The 14,421-nt window shown below is 43.4% G+C and overlaps 1 protein-coding gene across 3 annotated transcripts in view; it reads left to right on the top strand.

Annotated features, from left to right (window-relative positions):
- Positions 1-14,047, top strand: part of ZHX2 (zinc fingers and homeoboxes 2) — a 45,627-nt gene extending 31,580 nt beyond the window's left edge. For all 3 annotated transcript variants that reach the window (XM_040431862.1, XM_040431864.1, XM_040431863.1), the window contains exons 3-4: positions 6,391-8,932; positions 13,072-14,047. In XM_040431862.1, coding sequence (XP_040287796.1) covers positions 6,577-8,928 — 2,352 coding nt within the window. In that variant the 5' untranslated portion in view covers positions 6,391-6,576 and the 3' untranslated portion in view covers positions 8,929-8,932; positions 13,072-14,047. The remainder of the gene's footprint in view (positions 1-6,390; positions 8,933-13,071) is intronic.
- Positions 14,048-14,421: the final 374 nt, after the last annotated feature.

The following is a 14,421-nucleotide window of genomic DNA, read 5'->3' as shown; positions in this document are numbered from 1 at the left end:
ATAAAAGAACCCGTGACCTGCGCAATCTAGGGGAGAGCATCGGAGCGCAAAATGATCTGATGCTAACATCAGGGGGGCTGCCTGGGTGAAATTATGGGTATGTCCGGGTTCACTTCTGAACCCGGACAACCCCTTTAAATCAGACATACTGTCTGGTAGGGTTGATCCTGCTGAGTAAAATTATGCTGTTGCAGCACTCCCAAGGAAAAAACGGGTTTTTGTGAAAATGAGGGCTTCAGTGCACCGAGGAGCCGGGCCAGAACTGGAAAGCTGAGGGACTGGGCCCCACCCCTGGGTACACTGAAGCCCCCATTTTCATTAAAAAGATAAGACTTTTTCTTTATTGGGAACAGTGTTTTTTTTTTTTTTTTTTTTTTACGAGACCGCTGTCATTTTAATCAGCAGGATTAACCCTACCAGGTAGTACACCCGGTTTAATAGAGTTGCTCCTGCTGACAGATGCTCTTTAAAAGAAGACCTCTTAACTTTCCTGGCATGCCGTTCAGTAAATACTTGGGTCCCTCATACAATTACAATTTTGGAACATCTTTTCTTAGGACACTTGTGTTGTAAGAAAAACATTGTCTCAGATATTCCTCCTGGAAATGTAACTATCAAACCGACGGCTACCGACGTACTGGGACACGGTCTAATGATCACGGCTAGTGACCTGTCCGTCTGACCAGGAGAATAGTATTGCCCCGCTTCAGTTTATACATGGATTTCATAGACGGACTCGTTTGGGAGTTTTTGCAGTTTTCTGCAAGGTAACATTTCGGATCTACCAGTGAAATTCTGCACAAGCCTGTGATTGGGGGGGTCGCCAAGCCATTATCCCGGTGTACAGAGGTCAGGAGCAGTAGGCTGTAGGGGGAAGTCTCATCCTGGCCGTTTAACCCCTTCTGCAATGTAGAGTGTGGTGCTGATGAAGGTAGGGCGTTCCCTTTGTCCTGTCCTTGTTGGCCCCAGCAGCGCAATTAGGAAATGATGACAGCCCCGCGCCTAATAAAAGCGGACCAGTCGTATGTGCCATCTTTGTATGGTCTCCATTGTTGTGTCCCCCTGTAAACAACACGTCAGGTGGCAGTGGCTTAAGTTGCCTATGGGATCTACGCGTTTCAGGCCTGGTCATTTCCGACTCAAGGATGACTGAGGGGTAAAGCTTAACCAAGGGACTTATCTTTTTATCCTACATGAGACAGGGCAGAGGGGACACAGGACCATGAGGAGGATAAGAGAGAAGGGCTGGGATATGCTTGTTAGAATAGTGAGTGCAGCTCTGGAGTATAATACAGGATGTAACTCAGGATCAGTACAGGATAAGTAATGTAATATATGTACACAGTGACTGCACCAGCAGAATAGTGAGTGCAGCTCTGGAGTATAATACAGGATGTAACTCAGGATCAGTACAGGATAAGTAATGTAATGTATGTACACAGTGACTACACCAGCAGAATAGGGAGTGCAGCTCTGGAGTATAATACAGGATGTAACTCAGGATCAGTACAGGATATGTAATGTATGTACACAGTGACTGCACCAGCAGAACAGTGAGTGCAGCTCTGGAGTATAATACAGGATGTAACTCAGGATCAGTACAGGATAAGTAATGTAATGTATGTACACAGTGACTGCACCAGCAGAATAGTGAGTGCAGCTCTGGAGTATAATACAGGATGTAACTCAGGATCAGTACAGGATAAGTAATGTAATGTATGTACACAGTGACTGCACCAGCAGAATAGTGAGTGCAGCTCTGGAGTATAATACAGGATGTAACTCAGGATCAGTACAGGATAAGTAATGTAATGCATGTACACAGTGACTACACCAGCAGAATAGGGAGTGCAGCTCTGGAGTATAATACAGGATGTAACTCAGGATCAGTACAGGATAAGTAATGTAATGTATGTACACAGTGACTGCACCAGCAGAATAGTGAGTGCAGCTCTGGAGTATAATACAGGATGTAACTCAGGATCAGTACAGGATAAGTAATGTAATGTATGTACACAGTGACTGCACCAGCAGAATAGGGAGTGTAATGCATTTATAAAGTGACCCAACACAAATACAAAAAATATAAATCAGTGATCTATACGCGTTTCTGGACGTAGCTATGGCAACCAGTAAACTACCATTCTTTACACTGCGGGCTGTATCCTGGGAAACCACACAGTAGATACAGGGTTTATCTTACAAGGTGACATCTTTCTCATTTTATGACTACTTCAGTTATAAGATTTCCTTTTTTTTCGCGTCAGTCTTTTCTCTCCGCCTTCTACCTGGCCGCGTGCGTTTCGTCCTATGGTAATGACTGCTGGAGACGGGTCACCATGAAAATTGCTGACCTGTTACAGGAATGTGCAGCCGTGTGCGCCGAGGAAAGTTCATTAGCTGCAGTAACTGATTAGCATTCACTCCACACAGAGCACCTCATTAGAGCGCCATCATCGCATCCCCCTCCATGGCGATCAGATTCCGCCCGGATGACAGCGCTGCGGCTTCTTTGTTATAGTCCTGCTGCAGCAGAACAGCAAACTCTTCAGTCTGTTCATGGTCTGATCTGCGACTGGGAAAGCTGGGTGACCACCATTGTGCACCAGCTTCTGCAGTAAAAAAACAAAAAAAAAAACTACTTAATATACTTAACGCTAACCTGTGCTTAATGTCCTAGATCTGCCCCCCTCCCCCTACGATTTGGGTTACTGGGGTGGGAGTGGGTGACAGCCGCGGGTGGAGCTTAAATAGTGACTTATCCTGGACAGAAAGGGATTAGATTTCGGAGGGGGGGGGGGGGGCAAGGAGGGGGTGATTACAGTGTGAAATCGGAGAACTTCGTGGCTGTGAATAGTTTAAAATATTCTTTTACTTCGCCATCCTGTCGTCCAGCGCTTCTTGTTCTAAATCCCCCAGAAGCGGAAGACTTGGCTTTCGATTTTATGTTAAATTAGAAAAAAACTGTCTTCCCTTCCAGAAACGGCGCCACCGCTGTCTACAGGTTGTGTGCGGTATTGCAGCACAACCCCAATTATTTCAGTAGAGATTAGCTGCAATTCCAGGGGGGGAGGGGGGCCTGTTTCATTCTTGAAAAGCGGCCATGGTTTGGTTTTCTGTACGCCTTGGACCATCTTTTGGAGCTTCTCGGCTTTATCCAGTGAGGTGTATTTCCCATAATCTGGCACTGACTAGGTCTCGGCCTAAGGGTCCATTCACACGTCCGCATTTTTTAACCGCATCCGATCCGTTTTTTTTTGCGGATTGGATGCGGAACCATTCATTTCAATGGATCCGCAAAAAAAGCGGACAGCACACCGTGTGCTGTCCGCTTCCGTATGCCCGTTCCGATGCTCCGCATAAAAATAGATCAGGTCCTATTCTAGTCCGTTAAATGCGCCCCGTTGTCTCATTGATTTCTATGGTTCCGCAAAAAAAAACGGATGTCACACGGATGCTATCCGTATGTCACCCGTTTTTGCGGATCCGTTGTTATAGTTATATTATATAGTTATATTACAACTTTATTAGCATTTTAAATTTACATCATGTTATCCGTTTTTGCGGATCCGCAAAAATGGATCACATACGGATGATATACGGAAACATTTTTGCGGAACAACGGATCCGCAAAAAACGGATCGCAATCCCGGATATAAAAATGCGGACGTGTGAATGGACCCTTAAGGGCTCACGCACACAACCGTATGTATTTTGCGGTCCGCAAAAAATACGGATGACGTCATTGTGCATTCCGTATTTTGCGGATCGGAAACAAGCTGGCCCCTAATAGAACAGTCCTGTCCTTGTCCGTAATGCGGACAATAATAGGACATGTTCTATTTTTTATTTAATTTTTTCAGAACGGAGATACGGAAACAGATGCTTAAATGAATGAATGGGTTCCGCATACGACCCGCCCAAAAAAACGGAACTGACACGGAAAGAAAGTACTTTTGTGTGCATGAGCCCTAAAGGAATTTTACTGGTGACTGTCCTAGGGATTAAAAACGGCGACAACCGCCGTGGGTGCTTTTGTGGCTCATGTCATGGTTGTCACTTCCCTGCCCCTGAAGCGAAAGTGATGGGTAAATGGAAGTGAGAAGATTTACATGGATTCCTTTTTTTTTTTATTTTAATATGAATTTTTTTTTTTTTTTTTTTTTTCCCGACCACCTAACATTTGTCTGCTGTATAAGGATTAAAGGGGTTGTCAGAGTTGAATCTTTTAATAGGCAGGGGAGGCATTCTATCCGGAATCTCTGGCCTCGCTGACACAATGGTGGGGGTTGTATTACCAGCTCTCGTCTTTTTCGGCTTGGCGCCCCTTTAAGGATTTGCAGCTGTGATTTTCTATCGCAGTCTGCTGAGCCGCAGCTGAAGATGTCTGCTAGCTCTGCGGCAGAACGCCCAGGGCTCGTCTGAATCCGGATCTATATTAAAGCCTTGTGGTTTGATTGATTTTCAGCCTGCCTTGCCCAGTGACGCATACGTGGTTACCTGCAGTATTCCGGGGGTAGCTGCATACCAAATTCTGGGCGCCGGCGCCTGCCAACTGCATAGTGCTTTCTGGAAGATTTATCCGTGCAGAAGCTAAATGCATTCATAGTATATGTCCTGACGTGTGACACATGCTGCTGCTCTGTTCACACACAGACATTTGCAAAAATCTTGGCGTCCCCCTCCTACCACTAGGGGGGGTCTAATCTGTAAACAGATGCATATGGCTCCTATGCAGGTCAATGAAAGCTGCAGACAGAGGAGATCAGACCTCCCTAGTGGTGGACGCAGGGCGCTTAGTTTTTATTGAGAACACTTAAAGGGGCTCTCCGGGGGTTTGGCTAAAATCTCCTATTTGGATAACTTGTGGAACGAGGATAGGAGCAGAACTGGTGAGTGCGCAGTCGGCAGCTCGACAGAATGGTAAATGTGGCCGAAACTTATCTTCTTTCCACAGGTTCTGAACGGGAGATTTGGATTGTAGCCCTTTTTTTTTTTAAAGGAAAATTTTCTTCAGGAAAACTCCTAAGGATTGCCTGACCGTTCAGCTCCTCGTGTGCCAGGTGGTGTCCTTATTGCTTCAGCCGATCCCTTGTTCTTCCACCAGAAATCCACTTTATTCGCCATCCACGGTGTACGCAAATTAGCGTTTTGGGGTCCAGGAGGTGGAGACTTCTAGAACTGAAGTCAAGCTTGCCACGCCCAAATCCTGTCCCATCACCCTTGATGGACATCCCAGAAGACGGGGGAACGTCATCGGCAGCTCTCGTGGGATCTCTCATCTAACACTGTACTTGCCCTACCTTCTGCATGCTCCATGGACCAGTCAGGTCACTGCACATGACGCTACGTCGCATGCGAGAGATCACAGGATGTCGTTACCTGTCCTCAGGGACGTCGATCAAGACTGATGGGGTGTGAATTGGGTGCATTAAAGGAAATGTGTCACCAAAAATTTTATCAGCAAGTTAAAACCAGATAGGGACACGTCTTCTTTTTTTCTAATCTGTTTTTATTTTCTGATTTGGAGATTTTTATTTTTTTTTTAATTTTTTTTTTAATTTTATTTCCTGCCCATGGCTATGGGGGCAGCCATGTTTTCGGAGATGTTCTTATCAGAATTTACAAAGCATTAAAGAATTGCTTTACGGCAGCCCCCATGGGCCATAGACACAATGGTCTAGAGAGGACCTCAGTGACTTCTATGGGAGAGTTTTCTAGGCGTGCTCTGTGATCTGTCCAGAGGTCATCGTACAAGGAAAGTATAGATAAGCTCTGCCAATCACCTATTGTGAATGGTGGATCCTGTCTTATCTATTCTCAGAGGTGATATCATTACAGGCAGGATTAGAATGGCAGATAACTGCAATACTGTACAGCCCAAGAAGTGGCGCCTGATAGGTGTAGTGGCCAGTGAGAAAACTGCAAGATTTTATGTTTTTTTGTTTTTTTTTGTTTAAATATAGATAATGACATGGAAAATTAAAAATAACAAAAATTCTTATAAAATGTTAAACATAAAAATGTGATTTAAACAGGCCATTTTCTGATGACACTTTTCCTTTAGTTTTACTTCAGTTCTCAAAGTCTCCACCTTCTCGGCCCCAAAAATGCACATTATTAACCACAAACTCCATATTCAAAAATGTACTTTTGGCCAAATTAGGCATTTCCCTGGGCAAACAACTCCAGCAGGCATATTAGCAGTGCGATGGTCAGGTACTCCTGGTGATTCGGGGGACAATATCCAGCAAACATATTCCCTTTAAAATCATATATACTGTACCTTTATAGTTACCTCAGAGAAATGCATGAAATCAGGAATATGTAGTAATATTGGTCTTGTTTGTTCACCTTAAACTCATTGCTTCCATCATTTTTATTTTTCAGGTGTGTCGCACGAATACTAACCTTATGCAGATTCAAGGGAACCACCAAAGCTCACCCTGGATAGTGTGTGGAGTATAACAGTCCACTGCTTGAACAAAACCACTCCTACATCCCTCCCCACCCAACATTTTTTGGTTTACTCCATCTGAACTCATTTGTATACTATAATTATAACCCACCTTCAACATGGCCAGTAAAAGAAAGTCTACAACGCCGTGCATGGTCCGGGCAACTGAGCTTGTAGACCAAGAAGACCAAGATGTTGATGCACCAGCCTCAGAGACTAAAAATGACTGGCCAGCGGAGAAGGAAGCAGAGGAGCGCGATGCAGTGGAAGAGAAGCCACCCGCTGAGACTCAGTCCAAAAAGTTGCAAGGTGGTTACGAGTGCAAATACTGTCCGTACGTAACACAGAATCTCAATGAGTTTACAGAACATGTAGACATGCAGCACCCAAACGTCATCCTTAATCCCCTCTATGTCTGCGCCGAATGTAACTTTACCACCAAAAAATATGACTCGTTATCTGACCACAATTCTAAACATCATCCAGGTGAGAGCAACTTCAAGTTGAAGTTAATGAAACGCAATAACCAGACCATACTCGAGCAGTCCATTGAAGGTGGTGCTGATGTTTCAAGCACACAAGAAAACATGGAAAATGATGACCCAACCATGACCGGCATATCCATAAATAAGCTGCCTATCACTAAGCTTGGAAAAAGTCGTGCTGAATTGAAAAGACTGCGAAAGGCTGAAGAGTCGCTGTATGATGGCCACTTTGGCCTCTCGGAAACTAATGGATTTTCTGGAGATGGTTTAACTCATGTGATGCCATTTGTTCAACTTCCACCCAACATAAACCTTATACCAAAAATCCCCGTACCTCTAAATAGCAACAAATACAATTCCGCTCTTGACACTAACTCAACTTTAATCGATTCTTTCAATAAATTTCCTTACCCTACACAGGCGGAACTGTCGTGGCTAACCGCAGCCTCAAAACATCCAGAGGAGCAAATACGAATTTGGTTTGCTACCCAACGGTTGAAGCATGGTATAAGTTGGTCTCCAGAAGAGGTGGAAGAGGCAAGAAAGAAAATGTTCAACGGGACTATCCAGTCTGTTCCACAGACCTTTACCGTTGTACCAGCTCCATTAACAACTACTGCTAAGGTTGCCCAGCCAATTATCCAGACGGCCGTGCCTTGTCAAATTCTTGGGCAGACTGGTCTAGTCTTCACGCAAGTGACAAATGCCCCTACAGTGACTGTAACTCAAGGCAACTCAACTGGAGCACCAAGTCCAAACCAGAAACGTTCCTTACAAAGCCCACAAGAAACTCCAGAGCCCAAACGTCAGAATCCAGGAAAAGCTTCATCTCCATCTACTCTCAAATTAAGCATGGTGTCTCGACACGAGCGTAAAAAGACAAACGAGCAGATTGCCATTTTGAAGGCCAGTTTTGTAGCTAGCCAGTTTCCAGATAATGCAGAAGTTTACAGGTTAATAGATATCACTGGACTTTCTAGAAGTGAAATAAAAAAATGGTTCAGTGATTATAGGTATAGGAGCCAGAGAGGTATTTGTAACATTACCACTGAAACTCTATTGAGAGACCGAATGTCATCCAGGAATCGAAGGCCCTATCATTACAGAGACATAACGCCCACAAAGCTTGCAGAGATGACAGAAGATCAGCTCCAGTGTCTCGAAGACAGCTTTCAGAAGAACTCCTTCCCAACACAGGCCGATTTGGACTATCTACGATCTGAGACGAAACTGTCAAGGAGACAGATACATTACTGGTTTTCAGACAGGAGGAAAGTTAGAGATTCCATGGAACAAGCTGTGTTGGACTCCATGGGTTCCGACAGCAATGATGGACTTGTGAATGGGACAGCTCCACAATCTGGTAAATTATCGAGCTCTTGGCCGCAGTCTTCGGCACCATACAAATCTAAACAGGAGCAGCTCCATTTGCTGAAAAGTACCTTCGCAAGAACTCAGTGGCCGACTCCACGTGAGTATGATCAACTGGCGGCACAAACTGGACTCATTAGGACGGAAATTGTGAAATGGTTTAAGGATAACCGATGTGTCCTACGGAATGGGAGTTTAAGATGGATGGATCAGTACCGAAAGATGTACGAGCGCTCTCTGGAAGAGCGGAAAAAATATATCAAGATTGTGTCCGCCACTAATACAGGCAAAGACATTCTCACCAGGTATTTCCAGGAATACGGCCAATTACATGAGGAGGATGTCGATCTTCTGATGAACAAGGCTAAATTAGATGTTGATGAACTGAGAGCATGTTTTTCAGAGATGCAGGAACAAATGGTCTTAGATCAACTGAATAACGAACAAGACGACGATGATGATAAACTTGATTTGGAGAGTGAAGCCAAATCGCATGGAGATGAGGAAATCATATCAGATGGTGGAGACAGCTGGAGTCAGACTGGACAGGACACCCAAGATGACGTGGGTGATTATGAGTATGGAAGTACCCCTAAAGATGACTTTACTGTCTAACAAGGTAATAATGGCACCACTCATAGATTTTTCTTTTTAGCTTATTAATTATGTTAATTGCTTCTGTTGGAAAGTTTTCTGAGAACCTGCCCAGTACAGAGTGTAAAGGCACAGAGGTGAGCTGTTCTGGTCCACTTTTCAGTAATTGGCCTAATGAACCAAGTAGGTTATTTTCAGCATACCAAAAGTACCAACTCTAATACTACGCTCTAATTATAAAAATATAAATAGTATAATACTGCCCCATGTACAAGAATATAACTACTATAGTATTGCCTCCTATGTACAAGAATATAACTACTAAAATACTGCTCCTATGTACAAGAATATAACTACTATAATACTGCTCCTATGTACAAGAATATAACTACTAGAATACTGCTCCTATGTACAAGAATAAAACTACTATAATACTGCTCCTATATACAAGAATATAACTACTATAATACTGCTTCTATGTACAAGAATATAACTACTATAATACTGCTTCTATGTACAAGAATATAACTACTATAATACTGCTCCTATATACAAGAATATAACTACTATAATACTGCTCCTATGTGCAAGAATATAACTACTATAATACTGCTCCTATGTGCAAGAATATAACTACTATAATACTGCTTCTATGTACAAGAATATAACTGCTATAATACTGCTCCTATGTACAGGAATATAACTACTATAATACTGCTCCTATGTACAAGAATATAACTACTATAATACTGCTCCTATGTACAAGAAAATAATTACTATAATACTGCCTAGACCCAAAGTGAAGCAAGAATTTTTGAGTGGCCATATTCTGTTCCATACTAGATGCCTCGTTGGAAGCCGCAGAGTAGGTGCATAAAATAGCTCTGTATCCCATTATGTAAAAGCGGGTAAACAAAATGTACTATTAAAGGAATGTGTCATCATAAAATAACCTATTGTTTAAATCACGTTTTTAAGTTTTAACATACTGTTAAAGAAATTTTGATATTTTTCATTTTCCATGTCAATATTTTATACTTAAACAAAAACCATATAACAGTTTTCCCACTGGCCAGGGTTATACCATGAAAATCGGACATCATTTAGAACATGACAATCTCTTTCTAACAAAGCTAGAACCAGCCCTGTACCTCACATGGATCCAGAGATCTCCCCATTCATTGCTCTTCTAGATTTATATCATGCTGGCTGCTCAAGGGGAGTGTCTGTTCTGCTGCAGCTCAGGGGGCGTGTCTCAGCTCTCCCTATCACAGCTCAGGGGGCGTGTCTCAGCTCTCCCTATCACAGCTCAGGGGGCGTGTCTCAGCTCTCCCTATCACAGCTCGGGGGGCAGATGAAGAGTGAAACTGAGCATGTGCGGCCATCTCAGTGAGCAGGTCAAAGAATAAGAAAGAAAATACAAACAGCAGGTGGCGCTATACAGATACATTCAATTTAATAACTCTGTAGCTATGCTAAATTTTTTATTTCATCCAATTACAAAAGTATTCAGATCCAGGTGCTGGTTGTTCATGGGACAACCCCTTTAAGCCTAATAATAGGCACCACTACTTGGTCTATACAGAACACTTTACTGCAGTTGCCTGCATTCTAATTTCTGGTCCCTGGTTTTCAGACACTGTCCCAAATTCACAGCTTATGTACTCCCTCCTGACGTTTGCACAGAAAACTCTCCTTTAGAAGTCTCCCTCCTGACCATTGTGTCTACGGCCCATGGGGCTTCCTATATTTTCAGTTGGACTCTGTTCACATCAGCGTCAGGAGCTTCTGTTGCACATTCTGTCATTTGACTAGCGCAGCATTATCCCTCACATCAAAATGACCAATACCGGAACAGAATCTAACAAACCCCATTAAAAGTCAATTATAAATGAAAGCCTTGATGCAGGTGTCAACAGAGCCTTTAAATGTTTTTTAGACTTACCTTGATAGACTAGGCTTACAGTAGGCCATTCCTGTGTGACTGACCCCTGGGATCGCCACCAGTCACCTGAACAACAAGACAGTGTCATGGCTCCTATACTGCAGTATCCACATGTGTATGAATATCTCTGTATTAGGTACTGTAGGGAAGTGGCCAAGGAGCTCCACCTAATGTCCCAGCCCCTTAATCAATCTCTGCTGGTGACCAAAGCAGTGGTTTTAGAATTCGTCCCACACTGTCCATGAAGCTCACCATGGACAGTGGCCAGACATTGACTTCATTTACCCCTGATGCTCACTTTCCCTGAAAGGCCCCATTCAGCTTCCAAGAGTTTGTGGGCTTCCGATCCACGCCTCCGCACCGCAAAAGATAGGACATGTCCTATCTTTTGCCGTATGTAGTGGATCGCAGACCCATTCAGCAGCGCAGAGTTTACACGGGCAGTGCCTGTGTTATGCAGACCCACTGTTTGAGGTCCGTGACATGGGCACGGCGGCCATACGGTCGTGTGAATGACACCTAATTTTTTTTCTTTTTTTTTTTTTACCAGTATATTTCAGCGCCCCTCCTCCCATCCCTGACGTTAACCTGTATATAAATGACGTGTTTGCTCTTGGACATGGACAGTGGCCAAACATTCACTTCATTGACCCCTCTTTGCTCTTATAATACAGTTGTAGTGTTGTGAACTAGCCCGCCTTCAAATAATTATGAGATGACTCTGCTCATTTGTCCCAATCTATACAGCGAAGCTGATAAGTGAGCAACAGAGAACTGGAAGTGTCAGCCTATTGTGTGTCCTAAACCAAGACAGTCAGGCCTTAGTTTGTCATTTTTAAAGGGATTCTGTCAGCTAGTTTGAGCCTATAGAGCTGAGGACATGCGCTGCTAGATCGCCACTAGCATGTCCACAATATACATTTCCCATAGCTCTCGGTGCTTTTATTCAGTCAGAAACATTAGGCAAGTAAGGAGCCCAAAGGGGCTGTTACCAATGTTTCAGGAGCCCAGCCGCACCCACTGTGAAGGAGCCCAGCACCGCCCGCATCCTCCGAATCTCCTCCTTGCTCCCCTGACGTCACACAGTTAGGGAATGAACAGCGCATGCGCGAGATTACAGCACTCTGAGGCTGATGCCAGCACAGGGAAGGAACACTATGCCGGCACTAACGTGCGGCATGCATGCGCAACATTATGGGGCTCCAACTGTGTGACATCGGGGGAGCAAGGATGAGATTCGGAGGATGCGGGCGGTGACGGGCTCCTTCACAGTGGGCGAGGCAGGGCTCCTGAAACATTGGTAACAGCCCCTTGGGCTCCTTGCTTGCCTCATTTGCATATATATAAAATCATTTTTGTGACAGAATAAAAGCACTGAGAGCTATGGGGAATGTATATTGTGGACTTACTAGCGGCGATCTAGCTTACAGAATCTCTTTAAAAATGACAAACTTAAAGGGGTTCTGCACTTTGTTTAAAATGATGATCATCAGCTTCTGATCGGCGGGGGTCCGACACCCGATCAGCTCAGCTGATTGAGAAGGCAGCGGCGCTCCAGCAGCGCATCAGCCTTCTCACTGTTTACCGCTGGCCAAGTGACGTCACGACTTTTATCGACTGGCCTGGTCGGGGCTAAGCTCCATTCAAGGGAACGGAGCTTAGCCGCGCCCAGGCCAGTGATACTAGTCGTGACGTCACTCGGCCAGCGGTAAACAGTGAGAAGACCGCGCCGCTGCCTTCTCAAACAGCTGATCGGCAGGGGTCCTGGGTGTCAGACCCCCGCCGATCAGAAGCTGATGATCTATCCAGAGGATAGATCATCCATTTAAACAAAGTGCAGAACCCCTTCAAGGCCTAACTGTCTTGGTTTAGGACACACAATAGGCTGACACTTCCAGTTCTCTGTTGCTCACTTATCAGCTTTGCTGTATAGATTGGGACAAATGAGCAGTCATCTCATAATTATTAGAAGGCGGGCTAGTTCACGACACTACAACTGTATTATAAGAGCAAACAGGGGTCAATGAAGTGAATGTTTGGACACTGTCCATGGTGAGCTTCATGGACAGTGTGGAACGAATTCTGAAACCACTGCTTTGGTCACCAGCAGAGATTGACTGACTAAGGGGCAGGGTATAGGCTAAACCTAGCTGACAGAATCCCTTTAAAGTGCTGAACGGAGTAGTTTTGGATATTTACAATCTTCTTTTTCTTTTCAGATGTGAAGAGGTTGGGAGAGCACGGACCCATTTCACTTTTGAAGATACTATAAAGATATATTTTCCTACTGTTGATATGAAAATGTGCTGGTTTCTGCTCAGCCCGAACTATGTCCATAACCTCATTGTGGATTGTAAAACTAAAAAGTTCTTTCCTTGCCAAAGAACGAAATCCTAAAAGACTTTGTACATTTCCCGCCCGTTTCTTCTGTGCCGGAAACATTTTGCGCGTCGGAGAGATGTTGGTTACCGACTTGTTTTCTTTCCTTTTGGCAATTTTTTTTTTTTTTTGAATTAAATTTTGCATTGCTTAGAATTAGTAACCACTAAGTTGTCTACTTTTTTTTGTTGTTGCCTTTTTGTTGTGTATATAGAAAGTTATATACCGTATTTACTTCCCAGCGGTAGAGCCATTTTTTGATGGGACCACTGGTTTTCGCGGGAGGGGTTGGGATTTGATAAAAAGCAGGGATGGAGAGTGATGGAAAAGAAGCAAAATACTGATCACATTCGTCATGAAAGACGACACCAGACACGACTGACGCGTTTCACCAGAATGGACTGCCTTGCCAAAAAGGGGTTTCTTGGCGTCTTGGGGTTCAGTCTCAAAAATGGACACGGTCATGGTGGATATTATACTTTTAAGGGCTTCCCGGTGTGTTAAAGCAAGCATTTTACTATACTGAAAGAAGAAAATAGAAAGGATCTCTAATGAGATTAAATATATATATAATGTGTGTGCGCACGAGAAATAGATTTGTTTTCATTTTTTCATTTGTCAAAATATTCAGAATTGTTTTTTGTATTTTTTTAAATATATGTATAAAGTTATCTGAAAGCCGCGAGCACAACTAAAGACTATTTGTTTTTAGGTGTAGTTGAGCCTATCCAGTGAGTGCACTTTTTTTGTTTGTTTTCTTTTTGTTTTTTCTGCTTCATATTGGATGTGATGAGAAAAGAATAGTTGTGTTTTGGAGACATAATAATAGAGATGATCTCATTTCACCGTACTGCACAAATATACTAGGACGTTTGAATTGAAAACAAAAAACTTCATTTTTTTTTTTTTATATAAAAAAAAAAGATTTTAATAAAAGCATTTCTATTGCTTGAATTTCTTATAATTTGATGATTTACTAAAACATGTGCTAGACGTCAAAACTGGATTGTTCAATGGATTTTTCTTCTTAGCGTTTTCTTGGGCTGGATACTGAGGAACATGGGACTAAATTTCCTAGGATTAAAGTCCTTTTTATTCCTCCAGAAACAGCGCCACACTTGTCCTTGGGTTGTTTTTGGTATTGCACCTTAGCCCCCATTAACTTTAATAAGATGCAATATCGGACACGA

This window comes from Bufo bufo, chromosome 5 (assembly GCF_905171765.1).
Source record: "Bufo bufo chromosome 5, aBufBuf1.1, whole genome shotgun sequence".
NCBI classification, from domain to species: Eukaryota; Metazoa; Chordata; class Amphibia; order Anura; family Bufonidae; genus Bufo; species Bufo bufo.
Note: the sequence above shows the minus strand (reverse complement) of the source record. Positions and strands in the feature narration are given on the sequence as shown.